This window comes from Melanerpes formicivorus, unplaced genomic scaffold, assembly GCF_026170545.1.
Source record: "Melanerpes formicivorus ecotype bairdi unplaced genomic scaffold, bMelFor1.0.p_v2 SCAF_91, whole genome shotgun sequence".
Taxonomy (NCBI): Eukaryota; Metazoa; Chordata; class Aves; order Piciformes; family Picidae; genus Melanerpes; species Melanerpes formicivorus.
This window is the reverse complement of record NW_027142443.1, coordinates 1,214,897-1,242,065: the sequence shown is the minus strand read 5'-3', so window position 1 is coordinate 1,242,065 and position 27,169 is coordinate 1,214,897. Positions and strand designations below refer to the sequence as shown.

General features: G+C 64.7%; 1 protein-coding gene across 4 annotated transcripts; it reads right to left on the bottom strand.

Annotated features, from left to right (window-relative positions):
- Positions 1–1,681: 1,681 nt before the first annotated feature.
- On the bottom strand, positions 1,682–18,507 carry LOC137455104 (uncharacterized). 4 transcript variants are annotated; one of them, XR_010990759.1, is made up of 4 exons: positions 17,238–17,325; positions 11,208–11,332; positions 1,937–2,160; positions 1,682–1,851 (listed from the first exon to the last, which is right to left on the bottom strand). XR_010990759.1 is itself a non-coding variant. In XM_068165655.1 (4 exons), exons 1-4 carry the CDS (start codon positions 18,464–18,466, stop codon positions 1,689–1,691), a joined length of 636 nt encoding a protein of 211 aa, XP_068021756.1. In that variant the 5' UTR covers positions 18,467–18,507; the 3' UTR covers positions 1,682–1,688. The 4 variants fall into 4 exon arrangements, 1 of the variants encoding a protein (XP_068021756.1); XM_068165655.1 differs by lacking the exon at positions 17,238–17,325 and adding an exon at positions 18,343–18,507; XR_010990761.1 differs by lacking the exons at positions 11,208–11,332; positions 17,238–17,325 and adding an exon at positions 18,343–18,494.
- Between the last annotated feature and the right edge of the window lie 8,662 nt (positions 18,508–27,169).

Sequence of the window (27,169 nt, the reverse complement as noted above, 5' to 3'; positions counted from 1 at the left end):
TGCCCAGCTGGACGTTGGGTGAAGCTGACCTTGCAGGAGGAGAGAGGTCAGCAACTGGAAGCTGTGCAGTTGGGAAGGATATTTCCTAACAGGGCAGTGAAGATCAGCTCTTGGTGGGACTTGATGTTGGAATTCCTGGCCCAGCAGAGCTTCTGCCCAGTAGGAATGCAAGGTCATGTTGCAGCACCTGGCTCTGGAGTCACTGTGAGGTCTGCATCTGGCTTGACTTGGGCAAAGAATTCCTCATCCTGGACAAGAGGCTGCTCTTTGACACAGGTGGCACAGCCTCCCTTCTCTGGACCTTCGTCTGCCTCACATTCAGTGGGCTGCAGGACAGAGCCCAATCCCTCAGGGTGAGGGGGCTGGGTGTGACCAATTCTGCTCAGCACTGCAGCTGCTTCCTTACCGTGGGCCTGGGAGCCTGCCCAGCAGGCACCGATGCCAGAGGTGTGCGACCAGGGACGTTCAGTGACAGTCCCATTGCAGCACAGCTCTGTGCTCACCATGCTCTGTGGCCACAGCTTCTCCCTAGGAGAATCACAGTGTGGTTTGGCTTGGAAAAGTCCTCTGGCATCATCCAGTCCAGCCACCAGCCCAACCCCACCATGGCCACTAAGCCATGGCCCCAAGTGCCATAGCCACAGGGTTCTGGAACACATCCAGGTATGGAGACTCCACCACCTCCCTGGGCAGCCTGTGCCAGTCCCTGACCACTCTGGCAGCAAAGACATTTTTCCTCCTCTCCAACCTGGAGAAGGACCTGGGAGTGCTGGTGGACAGCAAGCTCTGCATGGGACAGCAATGTGCCCTGGTGGCCAAGAAGGCCAAGGGGGTCCTGGGCTGCATTCAGAGGAGTGTGGCCAGCAGATCCAGGGAGGTTCTCCTGTCCCTCTACTCTGCCCTGCTGAGACCTCACCTGGAATATTGCATCCACTTCTGCGCTCCCCAGTTCAGGAGGGACAGGGATCTGCTGGAGAGAGTCCAAGGGAGGGTTACAAGGATGCTGAAGGCACTGGAGCGCTGCCTGGTGAGGAGAGGCTGAGAGCCCTGGGGCAGAGAGTCTGGAGAGGAGAAGGCTGAGAGGGATCTGATCAACGTCTATCAATAGCTGGGGGTCAAGAGGGAGGGGACAGGCTCTGCTCAGTTGCACTCTGTGATAGGACAAGGGGCAGTGGATATAAACTCCAGCACAGGAGGTTCCACCTCAGCATGAGGAGGAACTTCTGCACTGTGAGGGTCACAGAGCCCTGGAGCAGGCTGCCCAGAGAGGTTGTGGAGTCTCCTTCTCTGGAGCCTTTCCAGCCCTGTCTGGATGTGTTCCTGTGTGCCCTGTGCTGGATTTTGTGGTCCTGCTCTGGCAAGGGGGTTGGACTTGAAGAGGCCCCTTCCAATGCCCAACACCCTGTGAGGCTAACCCTCCCCTGGCACAATTGCAGGCCATTCCCTCTCCTCCCACCACCTGACATTCCTGCTCTCCACACCACAACCTGAAACCCTCCAGGTGAATCTCTCCCCCCCTTGCCTGGTGCTAAGTCATGGCTCTGGAGCTGGGCCGCTGGTGCCTCCCTGGGGGTGGCTGCACAGCTGCAGTGCAAGCAAACTGTCCTGAGAGGAGGCAGTGGGGAAGGCTGCAGTGATTGCATTGTGATGGAGGAGAAGTGTTAGAGCTAATCCATTGCCATCTGTCTTTATTTTGCTACCCCCTTCAGTTGGCCGCCGCCGAGGTGCATTCGCAGCAGATGAGCTGGGAGGGAGAACCGTGGCATGGCAGCTCTTGGATCGCTGGCATGGAAAGAATTCTTTTGTTCAGGAGCCAGGAAGATTAGCTGCTGCTGCCACGTCTGTGCCTGTCTTGTAGGACAAGAAAGAGGAGATGCAGCTCTCTCGCTGCCTTGCCCACTGCTTTGTGGCATCCCAGCCCCAGCTCTTTTCTCACCTCCCTCTTGCTTTATCCTTCCTCTGCTCCTTGCTTCCTGCTCCCTCTTCATCTTGAGCTTTCTCTGTCTTTTCCATCTGCTTCTCTCCTCTCTTGGCATCTTCTCGGCTTCTGCTCGAGTGCACACAATATCCCTTCTCCTCTTCCCCGAGTTCAGAGGGGCAGCAGGAAAGTTCAGAGCCGCGCAGCTGCTCTCCACCGAGGTGCTTTACCTGTGGCCCCCGCTGCGAGAAAAATTGGCTGGCACCAGCTGATCCCAGGCAATTTCGCTCACAGCGGGCGCTGGGGATGCGGCGCTGCGGCGCCGGGCGCCTGCCTGCCTCCGCGGGCTGGGGGCTGGCTGCCGGGGCCGGGAGCCGCTCCCGGGGCTGACTTGCTGGGGAGGGAGGGAGGAAGGGAGGGAGGGAGGAAGGAGGGCTGGTCCGTGCCAGCCCCGTGGCCACGCAGCGCTGGAGCCTGCGGAGCGCCGTGACCTATTTAGCTGTTCCCCGACGGCCCGAGGCGTGCCGTGCCCCGCGGCTCCGGAGCCGCTTCCCCTGGCAGCCGCAAACGCCCTCGGTGTCCTTCAGCCTCACGAGTGCCAGGCTGGAAGAAAATGCCCTCTGCATGCCCTCCCCGCTGTACCTGCAGGCTCTCCGCAGCGTCACAAGGCAAAGCTGAGCCTCTCTGCTTCAGGGGCAGCGGCACAGCCCCCGGCGCCGGGGCAGGAGCTCAGGCTTGCACAGCTGCCCCCTGCAGCTTGAGGGCGAGAAGGTTTCCAGGGGCTGAAGGAAAACATTCCCAGACCCCAGGAAATCCCAGGAAGTAAGATGGTTACTCGTGGGGCCTGGGAAGGAATTTGCTTTGCCAGTTTGGGTCCCTGCAGGGACCGGAGCTGCCTCCTACTCATTTCTCACCTGAAAGAGGATGAAGCCTGAAGGGGAAGGTGGGAAGGAAAAAAGGAAGAGTTGCTGTTCCTCCACCACCTCATCCCAGCTGCAGCACTGGGCATGTGGCTTCAGCTGCCACTGCAGTGCCCTTCCCTGGGCTGGGCTGGCTGTCACCAACGTGCACCCTGCAGCCAGGCAGATTAAGCTCAGGGCTGCATTTCCAGATGCCACCGACTGGGACCCTCCACCACAAGCTCTTTGGGAAGTGTAGCCTGGACCCAGCCAGGATGGCCTTCAGAAACAGTTGAGCACAGTCACAAACTGCTTGGCTGCGTGTCCCCAGCCATGCTCTTACAACACCCTCAGATCTCAGCCCTTCACAGCACGGCAAGCAGGGCCTGCAGCACACCCAGCACATGCAGTGACCTCTGAGGTCTCCCTGGAGCCTTCTCTTCTCCAGGCTGAACAACTCCCTCAGCCTGTCCTTGTAGCAGAGGTTCTTCAGCCCCCTGGTCATCTTCATGGCCTCCTCTGGACCCTCTCCATCAGCCCCAGGTCTCTCATGTGTTGGAGGTCCCACAGCTGTTCACAGCCCTGCAGATGAGGTCTCCCCAGAGCAGGGCAGAGGGGCAGGATCCTCTCTCTCCATCTCTGGCCACACTGCTTTGGATGCAGCCCAGGCTGCTCCTGGTGATCTCTGCATAGGGCCACAAGGGGGTAAAGAAAGGAGTTTGGATTCCTCAGGGGTTGCCAGGCCCTCACTAACAGAGGTGAAAACTCACCCAAGGATCAAAAACCACTCTCCAGAAGCAGGCCTGTCAGCAGTGCCTGAGATGGGTGTTGTGGATGAGAGCAGTGGAATGCCTCCAGGAGCCAAGCTGCTCCCTGCTCCTCGAGACACTCAGTCCTCCTCCAGCATCCTCCACAGCTACCTCTGACTTTCAAACCACATTCACACACACACACAAAAACCCCCACCCAAGCCCACTTCCTAATCTCCCTGACTGGGGAAGGGTTTGGGTCACACACAGATGGATGGAAGGAAATTAATTTTCTGCTTGGGCACCGACTCGTCCTAGGAGAAGACCTTCAGCTCACACTGCTGCTCGCTGGACCATGCAGGCCTGGTGGATTTCCTCCTGTGACACTGCAGGGGGCTGCTTGGGCCCTTCACAATCACACAGCAGCCAGAGAGACAGAGAAGATGAGAAATGAGGAGCCCTGCTCCTCCCTGGCAGGGGGAAACTTGTCTCCTTTGACAAGAACGCAGCCAGAAGCCAACCACCCTTGGTTTGCAGAGCTGGGCTCCAGCTTGGAAGTGTCCACAGCCCCCAGAGCTCAGCTCCTGCAGCACGAGGGGGCTGCTCCAGCACCTCAGCCTGGTCACTGCTCCAGGGCCAGGGTTCTGAGCCAGCTACCTGCAAGCGCCAATGGTAGCAGCAGCAGCGTGGCAGCATCCCAGCCTGGTGGGGGTTGGAAAGGACCTCTGGAGCTCACCCAGTCCACCCCCCCTGCTCCAGCAGTGGGTGCCCCACAGCAGCTTGCCCAGGATCAAATCCAGGAGGGTTTGGTATCTCTCCAGAGAAGGAGAGTCCACAGCCTCTCTGGGCAGCCTGCTCCAGGGCTCCAGCAGCCTCACTGTAGACTAGAAATGCAGGAGGCCTCCATTGGTGCTTTGCTGAGCACCCCCCAGCATGGGATCCTGTGCAGCAAGGCAAGGCCATGCTGCCTGCAGCTGTCCACTTCAAAGCAGCCTTGCCCATGGAGCTCCCAAAGCAGCCTTGCACATGGACCTCTCTAAATGGTGGTCACCTTCCCAGGCCCCACCTGCTCCCTGCCACTTGGAAGCAACACAGCTGCAGCCTTGGCGTGGTTGTGACTCTGATCCTGTCTGGCCTCCTGCTTCTTTGCTCTCCAAGAGGTTCAGTGGCAGGAGAGGGACCATAGTATGGGGACTGTGACTTCTCCACATGTGCCACCTGGGGCTTCTCCAGCCATGATCACCTGGGGCTGGGTGGTGGATCCAGCACCAGTGAGCAGGGGGTGCAGCAGGCATGCCTGGTGGGGATGCCCAAGCCAGAGCAGGAGCAGCAGCATGCCAGGGGCTGCCAGGTGCTTGGTTCCCACGGTGAGATGTGCCAGATCATAGAATCACAGAACTGTCAGGGCTGGAAGGGACCTCAAGGCTCAGCCAGTCCCAACACCCCTGCCATGGGCAGGGACACCTCACACTACGGCAGCTTGCTCACAGCCACAGCCAGCCTGGCTGCAAAAACCTCCAGGGGTGAGGCTGCCATCACCTCCCTGGGCAACCTGTGCCAGGCTCTCACCACCCTCATGGGGAAGAACTTCTTCCTCACATCCAATCTCAATCTCCCCACTTCTAGTTTTGCTCCATCCCCCCCAGTCCTATCACTCCCTGACACCCTACAAAGTCCCTCCCCAGCTTTCTTGGAGCCCCCTGCAGATCCTGCAAGGCCACAAGGTCTCCCTAGAGCCTTCTCCTCTCCAGACTGCACAACCCCAACTCCCTCGGTCTGTCTCCACAGCAGAGGACCTGCAGCCTTCTGTTCATCCTCATGGCCCTTCTCATAGAGTGGCTTTGGCTGGGAGAGCTCTCTGAGACCATCCATCCAGTCCAGCCACCAGCCCAACCCCACCATGGACACCAAACCATGGCCCCAGGTGCCATGGCCACAGGGTTCTGGAACACCTCCAGGCATGGGGACTCCACCACCTCCCTGGGCAGCCTGTGCCAGTGCCTGACCACTCTGGCAGCACAGAATCCACCCTGGGAGCTGCCTGGGGCTGGTGCTAGCCCCACCAGCACCCCTCCGCCCGCCGGGAGCTGCAGGGCTGCTGCCTCTCCGTGACTCAGCAATAATGCTTTGGGTAGTTAACATTTCATTATCATTTTTAAAGGCTAAGTGGCTTTTACCACCTGAGAAGTGTATTAATGGCCCCAGTAAAACGCTCCCCTGAGTGCCCTAATGCTTCTGTTCCATCGATTCATCTCCCCCCTTCCCCTCTTCCTTCCCTCACACACTTTCCCTCCCTCCCTGCATGTGTCCCCCCCATTATCCACAGCACAGGCTGGTGTGCAGGGGGCGGGGGACACTGCCCTGCTGCCCCCCAGCAGGCTGCTGCAGCCTCCCACCACCACTTGCTTATTGCTCCCCACAGCAGAGAGACAGGAGGCAGATGGTGACAAATTCCCTCCCAGCCCCCGCAGCTGATCAGCTTATGGCCTGAGGCACACGGGGCTCTTCCTGGGGCTTTGGGGGTGGCTTCCTTCAGCCTCCTTTCAGCTGAGCTCCTGCCTGCACCTTGTCCCCATGCCCATGCCACAGCATGGGGACATGGTGTGAAGGCTGCTTGGCATCCGCCTCGAACCCTGCAGAAGGGCTGGAGCAGGGAGAGGGTTTGGTGCTGCTGCATGCCAGAGCTACACTGAAAGAAATCATCCAAAGGAGAGTTTCTGCCATTTGCCAGGGCAGCTCCTAGTAGAGGGACAGAGAATCATAGACTTGGTTTGGCTGGAAGGGACCTGGTGGGGGAGAAGCTGGGCAGGAGCCAGCAATGGGCACTGGCAGCACAGAAGGCCAAGGGCAGCCTGGGCTGCATCCAAAGCAGTGTGGCCAGAGATGGAGAGAGAGGATCCTGCCCCTCTGCTCTGGAGGGCCCTCACCTGCAGGGCTGTGAACAGCTGTGGGACCTCCAACACATGAGAGACCTGGGGCTGATGGAGAGGGTCCAGAGGAGGCCATGAAGATGACCAGGGGGCTGAAGAACCTCTGCTGCAAGGACAGGCTGAGGGAGTTGTTCAGCCTGGAGAAGAGAAGGCTCCAGGGAGACCTCAGAGCAGCCTGCCAGTACCTGAAAGGGCTACAAGAAGGCTGCAGAGGGACTGTTCCCAAAGGCCTGCAGGGACAGCACCAGGGGCAGCGGCTTCAAACTAGAGCAGAGCAGATTGAGATTGGATGTGAGGAACAAGTTCTGCACCAGGAGGCTGCTGGAACACTGCAGCAGGTTGCCCAGGGAGGTGGTTGAGGCCCCATCCCTGGAGATATTCCAGGTGAGGCTGGACAGGGCTCTGGGCAACCTGCTCTAGTGGAGGATGTCCCTGCTGAGTGCAGGGGTTGGACTGGGTGAGCTTTGGAGGTCCCTTCCTGCCCAGAGCATTCTGTGATCATCTTCGGTCGGGGTCTGTTCTTCCTGGCACCCTGCTTACTGCTCAGGTGGGCACCACCATGCCGTGAGGCACCTGGTCAACCCCAGCCAGCAGCCAGATCTCCCTCCCTCCAGGCAGCATGTTCCTGGTGCCAGCAGCTCTGCAGCCACCACATGGGTCTCCTGCAGCAGAGCTTCTCTCCTCTGCCCCTCTGCTGTCACGGTCCTCACACCAGGGGCACCCTCTGCTCCGTGCTCTGCAGGGCACAGGCCCAGGAGCAGATGGCTCAGCCTCATCTCCCCCTGACCTCTCTCCTCCTGGTCCTCCAAGCAAAGCCTGCACCTCCTTTTCTTAACTCTCTCCCAGCTGAGGGACAAATTAACAATGTGATTAACACTCACTAATGACCAGCAGTGCAAAGCCTTCCTCAGTCTCCTTCCCAGCATCCCCATCCCAGGGTGCCCCTTTCTCCCTCTCTGCATCACTGTGCAATGCAGGAGTCAGCTCTGCCCTGCACTGCAGCTCTCACTGCCCCACACTGCATTAGTTTAGAGACTTCTTACAGCCAGAGAGGGCTTTTGGCTTTTCCCTCAGGGTGGAACATCACAGCAGATCCAGAGGCATCCTCTCCTCCCCAGGAAGAGCTTCCCAGCACCCTGGCTTCAGCCTGCTGCGCTCAGCCCCTTCCCCTCCAACTGCCTGCAGCCCCCCTGCTCTTACAAGGCAGCTCACAGCGTGGCATGGGTGACATCCAGCTCCCCCTCTTCTGCACCCTACCTGCACAGGATCCCCCTCTTCCTTCTCTTCCTCCTCCCCTGCAGAGCAGCCCTCCTGCTTGCCTGCCCTGCCCCTGCCCCCCAGCCCTGCTTCATCCCACACAAGCTGGGGATTTGCTCAGGCTTGAAGGTCTCCAGAGCAAGAACAGCAAATCCTCTTCCCATGCCCATCTTTGCTTCCTCTCTTAGCCTCACCACTCCTCCCAGCTGGGGGGCGGACATGAAGGTCTCAGCAAGGCTCTGAGGGTGCTGCCCATGCAGCGTGAGGGGACAGCTCTGCTCTGGTGGCACACGTGGCAGAGCTGGGGTTGCATGGCTGCAGCAAGAGATACCCACACAGCTCCAGCCTCCATCAGCCCAGACACTGCTTCCATGAGTTAAACTCAGCTCTCCAGAGCCCCCAGCCCTCATGCACAGATGGTTCCTGCTAGAAAGGTCACAGCAGTTGCCTTGAGGGGTCAGTCTGGTCTTGACCATGCAGGGACCTCCTGAGTGGAGGCTTCATCCCAACGCTGTGACCTTGGCCTCATCTCTGAGAGTCCAGCAGCATCTCCCCTTGCTGGGCACGACCCTGGTGAGCCCACAAGTTGTTCTGCTCATGCCTCTATCAGTGCAGAAGCAGAGGAGGTGATCTTCCACATGGACTACCTCAAGTAGCATAGAATGCCTTTGGTTGGAAGGGACCTCAGAGATCATCCAGCAGAGGGACTCTGGCAGAGGGGACCCTAACAGAGGGGACCCTAACAGAGGTTCAGGTCTCCACTCCAAATGAGCAGCTCCAGCTTCAGAGCAGCATGCAGACATGCACAGGAGGAGGCAGATCATCTCTCTCCCCCTGAGAAAATGCCCCACCAACAGAGTGCAGATTCCAGGGTGCTCCCCTGCTGCACAGATCAGTCAGGAGCCTCCAAACCCCCATCACAGAATCACAGAATCACCAAGGTTGGACCTCAAGGCTCAGCCAGTTCCAACCCCCTGCCATGGGCAGGGACACCTCACACTACAGCAGGTTGCTCACAGCCACATCCAGCCTGCCTGCAAACACCTCCAGGCAGGAGGCTGCCACCACCTCCCTGGGCAACCTGTGCCAGGCTCTCACCACCCTCATGGGGAACAACTTCTTCCTCACATCCAATCTCAATCTCCCCACTTCTAGTTTTGCTCCATCCCCCCCAGTCCTATCACTCCCTGACACCCTACAAAGTCCCTCCCCAGCTTTCTTGGAGCCCCCTGCAGATCCTGCAAGGCCACAAGAAGGTCTCCCTGGAGCCTTCTCCTCTCCAGCCTGCACAACCCCAACTCTCTCAGTCTGTCTCCAGAGCAGAGCAGCTCCAGCCCTCTGCTCATCCTTATGGCCCTTCTCTGGACACCTTCCAGCACCTCCAGATCCTTCCTGTGCTAGGGGCTCCAGAATTGGACACAGAGTTCCAGCTGTGGTCTCAGCAGAGTGGAGCAAAGGCCAATCTCTCCTTCAGTGAAGAACTTCTTCCTAACATCCAGCCTAAACCTCCCCTGGCACAGCTTGAGACTCTGTCCTCTTGTTCTGGTGCTGGGTGCCTGGGAGAAGAGACCAACCCCCACCTGGCAAGAAGGTCTCCCCTGAGCCTCCTCCTCTCCAGGCTAAGCAACCCCAGCTCCCTCAGCCTCTCCTCACAGGGCTGTGCTCCAGACCCCTCCCCAGCTTTGTTGCCCTTCTCTGGACACCTTCCAGCAGCTCAACATCTTTCCTAAACTGAGGAGCCCAGAACTGGACACAGGACTCAAGGTGTGGCCTAACCAGTGCTGAGCACAGGGCACAATGACCTCCCTGCTCCTGCTGGCCACTCTGGCCCAGGCTGCCCAAAGAGGTGGGAGCTGCCCCACACCTGGAACCATCCCAGGCCAGGTTGTCTGGGGCTCTGAGCAGGCTACTCTAGATGCAGCTGTCCCTGCTGGCTGCAGGGGTTTGGACTGGATGACCTCTAAAGGCCCCTCTGAACCCAGTCTGGGGTTCTGTGGACTCAGGTTTCCTAGGTGGTGCTGTACCTCTGCCCCTTGTGCTGATGAGCATCTCTCCATCCCTCGTCTGACCAGCAGCTACAGGCAGAGGGTGAGGCTGCCTTGGATCAACGCTGTGTTGAGCTTGGCACCAGTGGCACCAAAGCCCACTGTGGAAGAGGGCAGAGCAGTCATGCAGCTCATCCTTTCCAGTCACAAGTCCTGGGCTTTCCAGACAGCTGGGATGGGCCTCTGGGATACTCCAAACATGTCTGTTTTCCCCAAGTGGGGCAGCAATCCCCAAGCCAGGTCCCAGTGTGAGCACACAGCACAGCTGGGGGCACGAGAGCTTCACACTTGCCTTTTGCTGGAAGGTTTCTGCCTCTTTGTCCACTCTCAGAGCTGTCCCCACTTCAGTTGCCCCCACTTCAAGCTGGCTGTCTGGCTGTGTGCAGCACCAAGAGCCTGGCCACAGATGTTCCCTTCCCAGGAGCCTCAGGTTTTCCATCCCTAGGTCTGGGGATTTTCCATCCCTCGGCCTGGGGTACCTGGCTCCTCCCACACTCCTCCCAGCATTTTCCCCTGTCTCTGCTCTTCGTTGCCTTTCTAAATGACCTTTCCCTGCCTCCTTATGATGCACTCTCTGATGACCTCCTGTCTGACCCACAGGGGCCAGGGGCCTCCTTTGCACTGTCTCTGCCAGTTGCCAGCTCTCTGCTGAGCTCCCCTTCCCCTTTGCTCAGGCACTGTTTTTTCCCCTATTTCAGGTGAGCTGCAGGGGTTAGCAGTTCCTTGACTCATTGCTTCTCTTCTCCTGGAGCTTGAAGACTGCTTCATGAACTCCCCAGCCCTCTGGGAAGGGAGGCTGCAGCATCCTGAAGAGCCACTGAACTTTGCTCCAGCCCAGAGGGACTCTGCCCTGCCCTCCTCTCCTCCAGATCACAACCTCTAGGCGCTGATCTCAGCTCTCTGCAGGGGTGTGCTCCCCTGCCACTCTAGAGGCAGCAGCTCAGGAGGGAGGAGCAGGGACACTTTGTCAGGCAAGATGCAGAGCAGCAGTGAGGAGAAAGGGACAAAGGTTTTACCTCAGTGGCCAGGATCACAGAAACACAGAATCACCAAGGTTGGAAGGACCACAAAGATCATGGAGTCCAACCTGTCACCACAGACCTCATGAATAGACCATGGCACCAAGTGCCACATCCAATCCCCTCTGGAACACCTCCAGGGATGGTGACTCCACCACCTCCCTGGGCAGCACATCCCAATGTGACTTCAGCAGCTGGCTTGTCCAAAACCACCCAGCTGTCTCCAGAGCAGGCTTGGCAAAAGCCCTCTGAGCTCTCAGGCCAGCAGTGGCACAAGCAAGCTGGGAGGACATCTGTTTAGGCACTGGAGGGGACCTAGGAGGAGCCTTTCATTTCCCTGAGCCTCCATTTCCAGTGCCCACTTTGTCCCTGACCTACTCCCCGCCTCACCTTTGCCTGCATCCCAAAGGCTGCTCCCTCTGTGTGCCCTTTCCCAGCCAGCTTCCTGCTGTCTCCATCACCCCGAGCTCGCTGCCATCCTGCTGGTGTGGAGGGGACAGGGGTGTGAGGTGGATCTGCAAGGGAGGGTGAGAGGAGGAAGCTGGCTGCAGGCTGTCACATTTGGAGCTGCTCTCCTGGAAGTGAGAACAATTTGGTCCCACTAGTCCCACTTGGCTGGCTGCTCTGCACAGATGCAGCTCCTCTCTCCAGCTTCTGTTTTAATACTGCTGCTGCCTATTCCTGGAGATGCAGCTCCAGGCAGGCTGCCGGGTGCTGGGAGCGGCCCCTCAGGCCCAGTGCAGCTCTGCTCTGCAGCCCAGGGCCCTCCAGTGCTCTCCCAAAACAAGCTGGCCAAATCTGGAGGTGTTCTGCTCCAGAGGGTCAGGCCTGGTCCCTGGCATCTCTTCCCCAAATAAGTCCACCCAGCCCTCAGCCTACAACTACTGCTCTTCATGGGAGTGGGAGATCTGCCTGGAGAAGAGAAAGTTCAAGGGAGACCTCAGAGCAGCCTTCCAGTACCTGAAAGGCTACAGGAGAGCTGGGGAGGGACTTGTGACAAGGGCTTGGAGTGTCAGGATGAGGGTCAATGGCTTTGAGCTGGGAGAGGGGAGATTGAGACAGGAGATGACAAAGAAAATCTTGCCAGTGAGGCTGGGGAGACACTGGCACAGGCTGCCCAGGGAGGCTGTGGCTGCCTCCTGCCTGCAGGTGTTCCAGGCCAGGCTGGATGAGGCCTTGAGCAGCCTGGGCTGGTAGGAGGTGTCCCTGCCCATGGCAGGGGGTTGGAGCCGGCTGAGCTCTGAGGTCCCTTCCAACCCAACCCATTCCATGGTTCTATGATGCTCTGGGGACAGAGGGTCAGACACCAGTGCCCTGCTCTTCTTTCCCATGGACTGCTCCATGGCCCCTGGAGCCAGGGACACTGAGGAGGTTGCAGCCCTGCTCTGCAGCAGCACCTGGCTGCAGCCAGGTAGTACCCTGGCAGCTGGTGTAGGCTGGAGCAGGGGCTGGGGCTGGAGCAGGGGCTGGGGCTGGAGCAGGGCTGGGGCTGGAGAAGGGCTGGGGCTGGAGAAGGGCTGGGGCTGGAGAAGGGCTGGGGATGGGGCTGGGGCTGGAGAAGGGCTGGGGATGGGGCTGGGGCTGGGGCTGGAGCTGGGGCTGGAGCTGGGGCTGGAGCTGGGGCTGGGGCTGGAGCTGGGGCTGGGGCTGGAGCAGGGCTGGGGCTGGGGCTGGAGCGGGGCTGGGGCTGGAGCGGGGCTGGAGCAGGGGCTGGGGCTGGGGCTGGAGCTGGAGCTGGAGCTGGGGCAGGGCTGGAGCAGAGCTGGGGCAGGGCTGGAGCAGAGCTGGGGCAGGGCTGGAGCTGGGGCAGGGCTAGGGCAGGGCTGGAGCTGGGGCGGGGCTGGAGCAGAGCTGGGGCAGGGGCAGGGCTAGAGCAGAGCTGGGGCGGGGCTGGAGCAGAGCTGGGGCAGGGGCAGGGCTAGAGCAGAGCTGGGGCAGGGGCGGGGCAGGGCTGGAGCAGGGCTGGAGCTGGGGCTGGGGCAGGGCTGGAGCTGGGGCAGAGGTGGAGCTGGGGCAGGGCTGGGCCTGAAGCTGGGGCAGGGCTGGGACTGGAGTAGGGCTGGGGCTGGGACTGGAGCTGGGGCAGGGCTGGGGCTGAAGCAGGGCTGGGGCTGCGGGAGGGCTGGAGCTGGGTCAGGGCTGGAGCAAGGCTGGAGCAGGATGGGGCTGTGGCTGGAGCAGGGTTGGGGCGGGGCAGGAGCGGGGCAGGGGCTTGAGCAGGTGTGGGGCTGGGGCTAGAGCTGGGGCAGGGATTGGAGCTGGGGCAGGGATTGGAGCTGGGGTTGGGGCTGGGGCTGGGACTGGGGCAGGAGCATGAGCTGGGTCTGCAGCTGGAGCTGTGCTGGGGGTGGGACTGGAGCAGGAATGGGGCTGGAGGTGGGACTAGGACTGGGGCTGGAGCAGGGCTGGAGAGGGACTAGGGCTGGGGCTGGAGCAGGGCTGGAGAGGGACTAGGGCTGGGACTGGAGCAGGGCTGGAGAGGGACTAGGGCTGGGGCTGGAGCAGGGCTGGAGCTGGAGATGGGGCTGGGGCTGAGCAGAGATGGGGCTGGGGCTGAGCAGGGCTGGGGCTGGAGCAGAGCTGGGACTGGGGCAGGGCTGGAGCTGGGCCTGGGGCAGGGCTGGAGCTCGGGCTGGGGCAGGGTCTGGGGCTGGGGCTGGGGCAGGGTCTGGAGCTGGAGCTGGGGCAGGGATGGGGTGGGGATGGGGCAGGGCAGGAGCTGGGGCAGGAGCAGGGGCAGGCCTGGGGTGAGGGTGGGGCAGGGCTAGAGCTGGGGAAGGGCTGGGGCAGGGGCTGGAGCGGGGCTTGAGCTGGAGCTGGGGCTGGAGCTGGAGCAGGGCTGGGGTGGGGCTGGAGCTGGAGCAGGGCTGGAGCTGGGGCTGGAGCTGGAGCAGGGCTGGAGCTGGGGCTGGAGCTGGGGCTGGGGCTGGGGCAGGAGCAGGGCTGGGGCTGGAGTGGGGCTGGGGCTGGAGTGGGGCTGGGGCTGGGGCTGGGCCTGGAGCTGGGGCTGGAGTGGGGCTGGGGCTGGAGCTGGGGCTGGAGTGGGGCTGGGGCTGGGGCTGGGGCTGGAGCTGGGGCTGGGGCAGGGCTGGAGCAGAGCTGGGGCAGGGCTGGAGCAGAGCTGGGGCAGGGGCAGGGCTGGAGCAGAGCTGGGGCAGGGGTGGAGCTGGGGCTGAGGCAGGGCCTGAAGCGGGGGCTGGGGGAGGGCTGGAGCTGGGGCAGAGGTGGAGCTGGGGCTGGGGCAGGGCTGGGCCTGAAGCTGGGGCAGGGCTGGGACTGGAGTAGGGCTGGGGCTGGGACTGGAGCTGGGGCTGGGGCAGGGCTGGAGCAGAGCTGGGGCAGGGCTGGAGCTGGGGCTGGGGCAGGGCTGGAGCAGAGCTGGGGCAGGGCTGGAGCTGGGACAGGGCTGGAGCAGAGCTGGGGCAGGGCTGGAGCTGGGACAGGGCTGGAGCAGAGCTGGGGCAGGGCTGGAGCTGGGGCTGGGGGAGGGCTGGAGATGGGACAGGGCTGGAGCAGAGCTGGGGCAGGGCTGGAGCTGGGGCTGGGGCAGGGCTGGAGCAGAGCTGGGGCAGGGCTGGAGCTGGGGCTGGGGCAGGGCTGGAGCAGAGCTGGGGCAGGGCTGGAGCTGGGGCTGGGGCAGGGCTGGAGCAGAGCTGGGGCAGGGCTGGAGCTGGGGCTGGGGCAGGGCTGGAGCAGAGCTGGGGCAGGGCTGGAGCTGGGGCTGGGGCAGGGCTGGAGCAGAGCTGGGGCAGGGCTGGAGCTGGGGCTGGGGCGGGGCAGGGCTGGAGCTGGGGCAGAGGTGGAGCTGGGGCAGGGCTGGGCCTGAAGCTGGGGCAGGGCTGGGACTGGAGTAGGGCTGGGTCTGGGACTGGAGCTGGGGCAGGGCTGGGGCTGAAGCAGGGCTGGGGCTGGGGCAGAGCTGGGGCTGGGGCAGGAGCAGAGCTGGGGCTGGGGCCGGAGCTGGGGCAGGGCTGGAGCTGGGGCTGGGGCCGGAGCTGGGGCAGGGCTGGAGCAGGATGGGGCTGTGGCTGGAGCAGGGTTGGGGCGGGGCAGGAGCGGGGCAGGGGCTTGAGCAGGTGTGGGGCAGGGATTGGAGCTGGGGTTGGGGCTGGGGCTGGAGCTGGGACTGGGGCAGGAGCATGAGCTGGGTCTGCGGCTGGAGCTGTGCTGGGGGTGGGACTGGAGCAGGAATGGGGCTGGAGGTGGGACTAGGGCTGGGGCTGGAGCAGGGCTGGAGAGGGACTAGGGCTGGGGCTGGAGCAGGGCTGGAGAGGGACTAGGGCTGGGGCTGGAGCAGGGCTGGAGAGGGACTAGGGCTGGGGCTGGAGCAGGGCTGGAGCTGGAGATGGGGCTGGGACTGAGCAGGGCTGGGGCTGGGGCTGGAGCAGGGCTGGGACTGGGGCAGAGCTATGGCTGGGGCAGGGCTGGAGCTGGGGCTGGGGCAGGGTCTGGGGCTGGGGCAGGGTCTGGAGCTGGAGCTGGGGCAGGGATGGGGCAGGGCAGGAGCTGGGGCAGGAGCTGGGGCAGGCCTGGGGTGAGGGTGGGGCAGGGCTGGGGCTGGGGCAGGGCTGGGGTGAGGGTGGGGCTGGGCTGGAGCTGGGGCAGGGCTGGGGTGAGGGTGGGGCAGGGCTGGGGCTGGGGCAGGGCTGGGGTGAGGGTGGGGCAGGGCTGGGGCTGGGGCAGGGCTGGTGTGAGGGTGGGGCAGGGCTGGAGCTGGGGCTGGGGCTCAGGCAGGGGCTGGAGCTGGGGCTGGAGCTGGGGCTGGGGCTGAGGCAGGGTCTGGGGCTGGGGCTGGGGCTGAGGCAGGGGCTGGGGCTGGGGCTGAGGCAGGGGCTGGAGCTGGGGCTGGGGCAGGGCTGGAGCTGGGGCAGGGCTGGAGCTGGGCAGGGCTGGAGCTGGAGCTGGGGCTGGTGCAGGGCTTGTGCTGGGGCTGGAGCTGGGGCTGGTGCAGGGCTTGTGCTGGGGCTGGGGCAGCGCTGGGACTGGGGTGGGGCTGGGACTGGGGCAGGGCTGAGGCTTGGGCTGGGTCTGGGGCAGGGCTGGGCCTGAAGCTGGGGCAGGGCTGGGACTGGAGTAGGGCTGGGTCTGGGACTGGAGCTGGGGCAGGGCTGGGGCTGAAGCTGGGGCAGGGCTGGGGCTGAAGCAGGGCTGGGGCTGGGGCTGGAGCAGAGCTGGGGCAGGGCTGGAACTGGGGCTGGGGCAGGGCTGGAGCTGGGGCTGGGGCAGGGGCCGGGCAGCTGGGCAGGGGCCGGGCAGCTGGGCAGGGGCCGGGCAGCGGGGCAGGGGCCGGGGCAGGGGCCGGGCAGCGGGGCAGGGGCAGGGGCCGGGCAGCGGGGCAGGGGCCGGGCAGCGGGGCAGGGGCAGCGGGGCAGGGGCCGGGCAGGGGCCGGGCAGCGGGGCAGGGGCAGGGGCCGGGCAGCGGGGCAGGGGCCGGGCAGCGGGGCAGGGGCAGCGGGGCAGGGGCCGGGCAGGGGCCGGGCAGGGGCCGGGCAGCGGGGCAGGGGCAGGGGCCGGGCAGCGGGGGCAGGGGCTGGGCAGGGGCCGGGCAGGGGCCGGGCAGGGGCCGGGCAGCGAGGCAGGGGCCGGGCAGCGGGGCAGGGGCAGCTGGGCAGGGGCCGGGCAGCGGGGCAGGGCAGCGGGGCAGGGGCCGGGCAGCGGGGCAGGGGCAGCTGGGCAGGGGCCGGGCAGCTGGGCAGGGGCCGGGCAGGGGCCGGGCAGGGGCCGGGCAGGGGCCGGGCAGGGGCCGGGCAGCGAGGCAGGGGCCGGGCAGCGGGGCAGGGGCAGCTGGGCAGGGGCCGGGCAGCGGGGCCGGGCAGCGAGGCAGGGGCCGGGCAGCGGGGCAGGGGCAGCTGGGCAGGGGCCGGGCAGCTGGGCAGGGGCCGGGCAGCGGGGCAGGGGCCGGGGCAGGGGCCGGGCAGCAGGGCAGGGGCAGCGGGGCAGGGGCCGGGCAGGGGCCGGGCAGCGGGGCAGGGGCAGGGGCCGGGCAGCGGGGCAGGGGCCGGGCAGCGGGGCAGGGGCAGCGGGGCAGGGGCCGGGCAGGGGCCGGGCAGGGGCCGGGCAGCGGGGCAGGGGCAGGGGCCGGGCAGCGGGGCAGGGGCCGGGCAGCGGGGCAGGGGCTGGGCAGGGGCCGGGCAGGGGCCGGGCAGGGGCCGGGCAGGGGCCGGGCAGCGAGGCAGGGGCCGGGCAGCGGGGCAGGGGCAGCTGGGCAGGGGCCGGGCAGCGGGGCAGGGCAGCGGGGCAGGGGCGGGGCAGCGGGGCAGGGCAGCGGGGCAGGGCAGCGGGGCAGGGTGGGTGGGGCTCGGCTGGCTGCAGCTGCAGCAGGAGCCGCCTGGCTTTGGGGCTTTCCGACTCACAGCCCTAATGCAACATTAATGGCTTCTGCTGGCGCTGAATATTTATAAACCAGGAGCGAGTCCCTACCCGTGCACAGAGAATCCGGGGGCTGAAGGCAGAGAGCAGACACCCGGCCTCTGCCTCAGCGGGGGAGCATGCCCAGAACCCTTCCCACACGCTGGGCAGCGGGACCTGCCCTGCCTGCCCGCTTGGGAAGGGAGAGAAGATTCAGGTGAGGAGGACTCCAGGCTGAGCTGTCCGTAACTGTCCCTCCCCTTTCAGTCCTGCGTCTGCCTAAATTTGTAGAAAACCTCACCGGCCCACACCAGCTCTCCTCCCTCCCCTCTCCCACCTCCCCTCCCAGCACCCCTGTGCTGCTGGCCCCCTTCCCCATGCCTGACTCTCCCATCTCCCTCCCCTGCTCTCCTCATCGTCCCCTTTCCTTCCCACCTCCCAGACCAGACATCTCCCCAGCCCCAGTCCCCTTCCCCCTGCTCTCCTTCCCTCAGTTTTACATATTTCCCAGGGCTCTCTCTGCTCATCCCACATCCTGGAGATGCTGCTGGGACCTGGTGGCCACATGGCCCCTTCCCTCCTCCCACCAGGTCCCCAGGGCATCTCCCAGCGCTGCCTGAGCCACGCAACCTGCTGGTGCACGCGGGTGGCACAGCACGCCGGGGGACTGTGCCCACCAGGGTGGCGAGGAGACCCCGTGGAGACCCTCTCCCAGGCCCCAGGGGCTCTGTTTCACACTGCTGCACGCAGCACTGACTGCTCCAGATAAGCCTTTTCCAGCAGGAAAAGCACATGGAGGAAAAAAAATGTTTCTTTCCCCTTTTTTTTGCCAGTTTCAAAGAGACTCTGCCTTAATTGCCTGGCTCCTGAACCCTTCGGTGTGCAGACAGGATGAAGAAACTCCCTGCTACAGCTACCTGCCTGTCCCCGGGGAAGTGCCAGCCCCAGGGGAGATGGTTCTTGGCATGAGGGGCACTTTCTGTCCCGCCTGTAAAGTGTGTGGGGCCACTTTGGGACCACTTTTTCGGGAGGGGGGGGAGGGGGGGGGCAGGTGGAAACCTCTCCTCTGGTGTCTAGGGAAATGCCAAGCAGGCTGTGCCCCACCTGCAGTGAGGAGAAGGACTGGGCTGTGCTCCAGCTGGTGTGGGGAGAGAAGCCCAAGCAGACTCTGACTCACCTGCAGTGAGGAGGAGGAGGAGGAGGGCTGGGCTTTGTTCCAGCTCACCTTGCCTTGAGCACCCCAACTGAGGGGGCCGCGGGGAGGAGGGGGTCCTTCGGGCCAGGAGCATCCCCTTCCCCATCGCCACCACCCAGGGAGGCGCCGCTGGCCCGGGCCGCCTCTGGCCTATCTGCGTCGAGCCATCAGCTGCGGCAATCAGGGCACCTCCCCTTCCCAGCCCGACATTAAAAGCGCCGGACCTAAAATTAATTTAGCCCTGCTCTTTGTTGTGGACAATACAGAGGGGAGATTGTGCGCGGGGAGAGAAAGGCTTTTTGTTTGGGCGAGGAGACAGCGGCGGTCTGTTCTTGGGGGGACATCTGCAAACAAGGCTGGGGGAAGAGCGGCCCTTTAAGCGGAGGGCTGCGGCGCAAACACACCCGGCCCCGTCTCACAATTAAACACAGTATCAAACCGAGAAAGGATCAATTGAGCCTAAAACAGAAAGCTCCCCATGTGACAGATTCCAGAAAGTACGTGATACACCATGCCCAGGGCTAGTACATGCCTGCTGTGTTTCCCAGTACATGATTAATTTGACTCAGGGCAGGAGGCTGCAGGCGAGGGATCTGCAGCGCGCACTAAAAACTTTTAACGCTTTGAAGACTGGAAGCGGCGCCGAGCGGCGCAGACAAAGGCAGGGCGTGCAGGCAGAGGGGTGGGCTGCACGGGCACCGCGGCTCCTCGGCCCTCCGCTCCTTGCCACCCCGAGGCTGGGCTGCCCGCTCAAGGTCAAGCCCGGCCCCGCGTTCCCTTCACCGAGGAGCTGCACCTTGGCTCCTTGCAGCAGGATTCTCCCCGTGGCCGTGGTCCCCGGGATGGCTTTGAGGATTGGGAGGGCTTGGGAGGGCTTGGGGTCCATAGGACGGTCCCTGGCCTGCAGCCCCTTCCCTTGGGGCAAGTGACAAGGGTGGCTCGGGGAGGGCGCTTGCTTCCCTTGCCCAGCCTCACGGGTGACCTTGGAGGAGAGCAGATGAGAAATAATTAATGTATCAGTCCCTTAATTGGTGGAGAGTGGGTGAAGCCACCAGGCACTTTCCCCGGCAGGCAAGGGGTGGCGCTGCGACACCAGCGGAGCGGCCGGGCTGGGGGGTGCAAACTGGGGACACTGCGGGGGCATCCCAAGAGTTGCCCCCCCCCCCCCCCCCCGCCCTCCCCTGGCTGGCAATGGGGGAGCACAGCTTCTCTAAGGGCAGGATGAGAGCTTGGCCAAGGGGTGCAGGCTGGGCACAGGGGGCAGGCTGGGGACGCAGGGTGGCATCCCCAGAGTGGCATGTGCCTGGCCGCGGGGGATGCAGCCCTTCCAACAGCAGGACATCACCCTGGCCGAGGGATGCAGACTGGGGGACACAGGGGTGGCATCCCCAGAGAGGGGTCCCCTGCCCCCCACTGCCTGGCCATGGGGGCCGCAGCCCTTCCTCAGGCAGATGTCCCCAGCCAGCTCAAGGTCCATGCCAGCAGCCCTCCACAGCTTGCTGTGTGGTTAAGATGGCTGGAGATGGGACTGAGCAGCCCTGCTGCTGACTGCCAGCCTCTGCCCAGACCTGGGAACGGGGGCAGCTTCAAAGCCCCTGGGAGCTCAGGGCCCAGGTCTGGACCCTGTGTGGTGCCACAGAAGTGCTGCAGCCTCAAGCCACGGCGTGGGCCGGGGGCGGTGCAGCACCCCTGGCCTCTGTGGGGACCGCGCCGCGCCCCAGGGCTGCTGTCTCCTGCCACGCTGCGCCCCACACCTGCGCTCCTTTAGCCAAAACGGCTTTGTCAACAGGAGCCAGGCCCGCGAGCTCCGGGGGGCATGAGCCCCACAGACGCTCGGCACCATCCCTTCTCGTGTGGCCGTGCCCGCAGCCGGGGTGCCGGGCGGGCCGGGGCCGGCGGGCGCCGGGGTCAGCTCGTCCTTGGGCTCCGCTCCCCCATCAAAGGCACAGCTCCTGCCTGCGCGCAGAGGGGGCTCTCTTCATTAGCCGCTGCAAAGTGCTCCGAGATCCCAGGATCAAAGGTGCCGGCGCAGCGTCCAGCCTGATGATTATTGATTATCCGTTTGGAGCCGGCTCCCCAGCGCCGCCAGCGCGGCCCCGAAGGCGCAGCAGCCGAGGCAGCGCCCCGCAATCGACTGGCGATTTTTGCTGCGGGTGACCCGAGCCAGGGAGCAATTTCTGTTCATCCATCAAGGAAGATCCAGGCGTGAGCAAACAGGCGGGTCGCGGGCAGTCATTTTATTATTAAATCCTGAGGGGGGCCGCGGCTCCTGCAGCTGGGTGTCAGCGATCTGCCTCTGCCAGACACCGGCTCGGAATTCAATGCTGCAGCCCGCCCGACAGACCTGCCCATGACTCAGCCACGGGAGCCAGCCAGGCCTTCTCTTCGGGGAGGATCAGATGCAGCCAGAGAGAGGCAAAGACCGGCTCCCACCACAGCACAGCCCTCTGGCCCCTTCTGGAGCGCCTCTTCTCCCTGTTTTGCCCTCCAGTCCTTCCTGGAGCTCCTCTTGTCCCTGTTTTGCCCTCCTGCCTTCACCCAGGCTGGCTCCCCCTTGCACCCCATGCCAGGGTGGCTGTGTCTCAGCCCATGCTCACCCAGAGGGTTGGACTTGTGCTGGGGATGGGCTCAGAGCTCTGTTACCCCCACGGGAATAGAGGTGGAGTGAACTGCAACAGTGCTCTGCTGGTGGGAACCATCTCTGGAGCAAGAGCATATACTGCATGGCTGTACCCCATGCACAGCTGTACCACGCATGGCTGTGCCACATGCACCACACCATGCACAGCTGTACCATGCCCACTGCACCCTGCATGGCTGTACCCCATGCACAGCTGTACCACGCATGGCTGTGCCACATGCACCACACCATGCACAGCTGCACCATGCCCACTGCACCCTGCATGGCTGTACCCCATGCACAGCTGTACCACGCATGGCTGTGCCACATACACCACACCATGCACAGCTGCACCATGCCCACTGCACCCTGCATGGCTGTACCCCATGCACAGCTGTACCACGCATGGCTGTGCCACATACACCACACCATGCACAGCTGCACCATGCCAACTGCACCCTGCATGGCTGTACCCCATGCACAGCTGCACCACGCATGGCTGTGCCACATACACCACACCATGCACAGCTGCACCATGCCCACAGCACCATCTATGCCTGCATGCAGAGTCACCTCTGCATTAGGAAAAGGGACAGGCTCCCTGCCCTGGTCCCTCAAGACCAGCAGTGCAGCAGTTGCAGAGGAGATGCTGCTGACAAGGGGATGCTCCTGCCTGTCAGCCATGAGGGAATGTCCCCGGAGAGGATGTGAGTGCTGCTGTCAGCCCCAGCACTGTGTGAGCCTGGGGAGCTGAGTCCCCTCTCCCCACATCCCCAGAAGGCCACCCACAAGGAGCACAGGACATTGTGCAGACTCAGGGCATCCTGCCCCCGGGTGCTGAGCACACCAGCGCCTGCCATCCCCAGTGCCCTTCCTCCTCCACTTTCCCCAGCAGGAGCACAAGGAGAGAAGAGGGAAAAGAGAGAGAGGGAGGAAGGGAGGGAGGGAAGGAGAAGCTAAAACTCTGTCTTCTTTAATTAATGAGGCAAAGCAGGCTGGAGAGCACGTTTGGGATCGCAGGCCCCCAGCCAGGGGCGAGCCGGCAGCCAGGGCCAGTGACATGGAGGAAGGGAGCTGGGGGGAGCGTGGGGGGAGCCGGGCTTGGCTTTTTCTCCTCTGCTGTTAACTGATCCACAGAGCTTTGCTGGCATCGGTTTCAAAGGTATCCCTTCAGTAATCCGCCGGGCTGTTCCAGGATGCCGGTTTTGACCAGCGGGAAGGGGGAAGGGAGGGAGGAGAGGCGGGTCACAGCCAGGCGGCACCTTTTCACAGCCCTGCAGGGGAGAAAAGCAGGAGGCGGGGGGGGGGGGGGGGGGGGGGGGGGGAGAAAGGGGGAAAATAACTGAGGAGATGATGTGGGGCCCGTGGAGGGAGGGGGTGCAGGCGCGGAGCTGTGCGCGGTTTGCTCGGCCGGCGGTGCGGGCAGCTCGCTGCAGCACCGGGGGAGGAAAGCAAAGGCACCTCCCAAATATAGCTGCTGCCGTGCCTCTGCCCGCCTAGCCATGCAGGTATCCCGAGCACAGCCTTCCTGCCAGGCTCAGCTCAATCTAGGCCGGCCCCCTCCCTGCCCACCTTACAGAATACAGAATTAACCAGGTTGGAAAAGACCTCAGAGATCATGGAGTCCAGCCTGTCACCCAACACCATCTGATCATGGCACCAAGCACCCATCCAGTCTCCTCCTAAACACCACCAGGGATGGTGACTCCACCACCTCCCTGGGCAGCACATTCCAGTGGGCAATCTCTCTCCTTATGAAGAACTTCTTCCTCACCTCTAGCACAAACCTCCCCCTGCACAGCTTGAGACTGTGTCCTCTTGTTCTGGTGCTGCTTGCCTGGGAGAAGAGACCAACCCCTACCTTCCTTGGGACCCCAGCAGGGCAGGAAGATGGCTTCTGCTCTGGGGTGGGTACCAAGGGGCATCTGGCTCTGGGGTGGGCACCAAGGGGCACCTGGGCACACTGTCCACCCCCCAGAGCCTCGGCACAGCAAGGGCAGGGGGGCTGGTAGCCAAGGTATTGCATAGGCACACTGGGGACAGGCAGGAGGCAGGTGGCCCTGTGGCATCTGTTCCTCAGGAAGGGCTGTGTGGGTGCCCTTTGGGCCACAGAAGGCAGGGGCATGGGGATTTTGAGAAGAATTGGCCCCTCAGGACCTGGTGACTGCGGGGTGAGACTTTGCCTTCCCATCCAGGGAAGCTGGGGGTGTCCCTTCACTGGGAGTGTTCAAGGCCAGCCATGGCACTCTGGGGGGCATGGTTGAATGGCATTGGTGGTGTTGGTTGATGGTTGGACTGGATGGTCTTAGAGATCTCTTCCAACAGAAGCCATTCTGTGATTCTCTGACAGGGCTTTGAGCAACCTGGGCTAGTGGGAGGTGTCCCTGCCCATGGCTGGGGGTTTGGAACTAGGCGGTCTTTAAGGTCCCCTCCAACCCAAACCATTCTGTGAGTGTAAGGCCCTGGGGATGTTTTTCAATGTAGTCCTTGGTGCTCCTTTGGTTCAATTTAAAAATGGAGCCTGTGTGGGTGCCCAGCCTGCTGTGGCCCGAGGAGACTCTCCAGCCAGCTCCAGCTCTGCACCCTGCCCCACCAGCTCCTCAGCACCCCAGCACCATTTCCTCAAGCTGTCTTTCAGCCTCATGGGCTGATGCACCTCAGCCCCTGGCAGCCTCTGTCCATGATGCTGGACTGCCCCTGGTTCCGCTGTGCCCCCAGCTCTGCTGTGCCCCCCCAGCAGCAGACACCAGCACCCATGGACCATCCCTCACTGGAACTGAGATGAGATTGTGAGCTCAGCTCTGTAGCAGACTGGAGATGGTCTGTTCCAGAGGGTCAGGCCTGGTCCCTGGCATCTCCCACTCAAAAAGTCCACCCAACACTTAGCCTGCAACCATTGCTTTTCATGGGAGTGGGAGACTGGCCTGGAGAAGGCCCTGAGCAGATCTTAGAGCAGCCTTCCAGTACCTGAAGGGCTACAGTAGAGCTGGGGAGGGACTTGTGACAAGGGCTGGGAGTGCCAGGACCAGGGACAATGGCTTTGAGCTGGGAGAGGGGAGACTGAGACAGGAGATGACAAAGAAAATCTTGCCAGCGAGGCTGGGGAGACACTGGCACAGGCTGCCCAGGGAGGCTGTGGCTGCCTCCTGCCTGCAGGTGTTCCAGGCCAGGCTGGATGAGGCCCTGAGCAGCCTGGGCTGGTGGGAGGTGTCCCTGCCCATGGCAGGGGGTTGGAGCCGGCTGAGCTCTGAGGTCCCTTCCAACTCAACCCATTCCATGGTTCTATGATGCTCTGGGGACAGAGGGTCAGACACCAGTGCCATGCTCTTCTTTCCCATGGACTGCTCCATGGCCCCTGGAGCCAGGGACACTGAGGAGGTTGCAGCCCTGCTCTGCAGCAGCACCTGGCTGCAGCCATGTAGTGCCCTGGCAGCTGGGGCAGGCTGGAGCAGGGGCTGGGGCTGGAGCTGGAGCAGGGGCTGGGGCTGGAGCTGGAGCTGGGGCTGGGGCTGGAGCAGGGGCTGGGGCTGGAGCTGGAGCTGGGGCTGGGGCTGGAGCAGGGGCTGGGGCTGGGGCTGGGGCTGCGGCTGGAGCAGGGGCTGGGGCTGGGGCTGGGGATGGAGCTGGAGCAGGGGCTGGGGCTGGGGCTGGGGCTGGGGCTGGGGATGGAGCTGGAGCAGGGGCTGGGGCTGGGGATGGAGCTGGAGCAGGGGCTGGAGCAGGGGCTGGGGCTGGGGCTGGGGATGGAGCTGGAGCAGGGGCTGGGGCTGGGGCTGGGGCTGGGGCTGGGGCTGGAGCTGGAGCAGGGGCTGGGGCTGGGGCTGCAGCTGGGGCAGGGGCTGGGGCAGGAGCTGGGGCTGGAGCTGGGGCAGGGGCAGTGGCTGGGGCCGGGGCAGGGGCAGGGGCTGGGGCTGGAGCTGGGGATGGAGCTGGAGAAGGGGCTGGGGCTGGGGCTGGGCTAGGGTGGGGCTGGGACCAGGGCTGGGGCTGGAGCTGGTGCAGGGCTGGGGCTGGGGCTGGGGCTGGGGTGGGGCTGGAGCTGGGCCTGGAGCTGGAGCTGGGGCTGGGACCAGGGCTGGGGCTGGAGCTGGGGCTGGAGCAGGGGCTGGGGCTGGGACCAGGGCTGGGGCTGGAGCTGGGGCTGGAGCTGGGGCTGGAGCTGGGGCTGGGACTGGGGCTGGAGCTGGGGCTGGGGTGGGGCTGGGGCTGGGGCTGGAGCTGGAGCTGGAGCTGGAGCTGGGACCAGGGCTGGGGCTGGGGCTGGGGTGGGGCTGGGGCTGGGGCTGGGGCTGGAGCTGGGGCTGGGACTGGGGCTGGAGCTGGGGCTGGGGTGGGGCTGGAGCTGGGGCTGGGGCTGGAGCAGGGGCTGGGGCTGGGGCTGCGGCTGGAGCAGGGGCTGGGGCTGGGGCTGGAGCCGGGGCTGGGGCTGGGGCTGGGGCTGGGGCTGGGGATGGAGCTGGAGCAGGGGCTGGGGCTGGGGCTGGGGATGGAGCTGGAGCAGGGGCTGGGGCTGGGGCTGGGGCTGGGGCTGGGGCTGGAGCTGGAGCAGGGGCTGGGGCTGGGGCTGCAGCTGGGGCAGGGGCTGGGGCAGGAGCTGGGGCTGGAGCTGGGGCAGGGGCAGGGGCTGGGGCTGGGGCAGGGGCAGGGGCTGGGGCTGGAGCTGGGGATGGAGCTGGAGCAGGGGCTGGGGCTGGGGCTGGGCTGGGGTGGGGCTGGGACCAGGGCTGGGGCTGGAGCTGGTGCAGGGCTGGGGCTGGGGCTGGGGCTGGGGTGGGGCTGGAGCTGGGCCTGGAGCTGGAGCTGGGGCTGGGACCAGGGCTGGGGCTGGAGCTGGGGCTGGGGCTGGGACCAGGGCTGGGGCTGGAGCTGGGGCTGGAGCTGGGGGTGGAGCTGGGGCTGGGACTGGGGCTGGAGCTGGGGCTGGGGTGGGGCTGGGGCTGGGGCTGGAGCTGGGGCTGGGACTGGGGCTGGAGCTGGGGCTGGGGTGGGGCTGGGGCTGGGGCTGGAGCTGGAGCTGGGGCTGGGGCTGGGGCTGGGGCTGGAGCTGGAGCTGGAGCTGGAGCTGGAGCTGGGACCAGGGCTGGGGCTGGGGCTGGAGCTGGGGCTGGAGCTGGGGCTGGGGCTGGGACCAGGGCTGGGGCTGGAGCTGGGGCTGGAGCTGGGGCTGGAGCTGGGGCTGGGACTGGGGCTGGAGCTGGGGCTGGGGTGGGGCTGGGGCTGGGGCTGGAGCTGGGGCTGGGACTGGGGCTGGAGCTGGGGCTGGGGTGGGGCTGGGGCTGGAGCTGGAGCTGGGGCTGGGGCTGGGGCTGGGGCTGGAGCTGGAGCTGGAGCTGGAGCTGGGGCTGGGGCTGGGGCTGGAGCTGGGGCTGGGGCTGGAGCTGGAGCTGGGGCTGGGGCTGGGGCTGGAGCTGGGGCTGGAGCTGGAGCTGGGGCTGGGGCTGGGGCTGGAGCTGGGGCTGGAGCTGGAGCTGGAGCTGGGGCTGGGGCTGGGGCTGGAGCTGGGGCTGGAGCTGGAGCTGGGGCTGGGGCTGGGGCTGGGGCTGGAGCTGGGGCTGGAGCTGGAGCTGGAGCTGGGGCTGGGGCTGGGACCAGGACTGGGGCTGGAGCTGGTGCAGGGCTGGGGCTGGAGCTGGGGCTGGAGCTGGAGCTGGAGCTGGGGCTGGGGCTGGGACCAGGACTGGGGCTGGAGCTGGTGCAGGGCTGGGGCTGGGGCTGGGGCTGGAGCTGGGGCTGGGGCTGGGGCTGGGGCTGGGACTGGGGCTGGAGCTGGAGCTGGAGCTGGAGCTGGGGTTGGGGCTGGAGCTGGGGATGGAGCTGGAGCAGGGGCTGGGGCTGGGGCTGGGACCGGGACTGGGGCTGGATCTGGGGCTGGGCTGGGGCTGGGGCTGGGGCTGGGGCTGGGGCTGGGGCTGGAGCAGGGGCTGGGGCTGGGGCTGGGGATGGAGCTGGAGCAGGGGCTGGGGCTGGGGCTGGAGCTGGAGCAGGGGCTGGGGCAGGGGCTGGGGCAGGAGCTGGGGCTGGAGTTCGGGCTGAAGCTGGGGCTGGGGCTGGAGCTGGGGATGGAGCTGGAGCTGGGGCTGGAGCTGGGGATAGAGCTGGAGCAGGGGCTGGGGCTGGGGCTGGGCTGGGGTTGGGCTGGGACCAGGGCTGGGGCTGGATCTGGTGCAGGGATGGGGCTGCGGCTGGGGC

Excerpts from the sequence above, each read along its gene's own strand:
- LOC137455104 (XM_068165655.1), bottom strand. The coding sequence starts at position 18,466 with ATGGGGAAGGGGATGCTCCTGGCCCGAAGGACCCCCTCCTCCCCGCGG. Across the intron at positions 2,161-11,207 it reads CCTTTGGGATGCAGGCAAAG|CGGGGGCCACAGGTAAAGCA; the intron begins GTGAGGCGGGGA and ends TTTTTCTCGCAG. Across the intron at positions 1,852-1,936 it reads AAGGATAAAGCAAGAGGGAG|ACAGGCACAGACGTGGCAGC; the intron begins GTGAGAAAAGAG and ends TTGTCCTACAAG.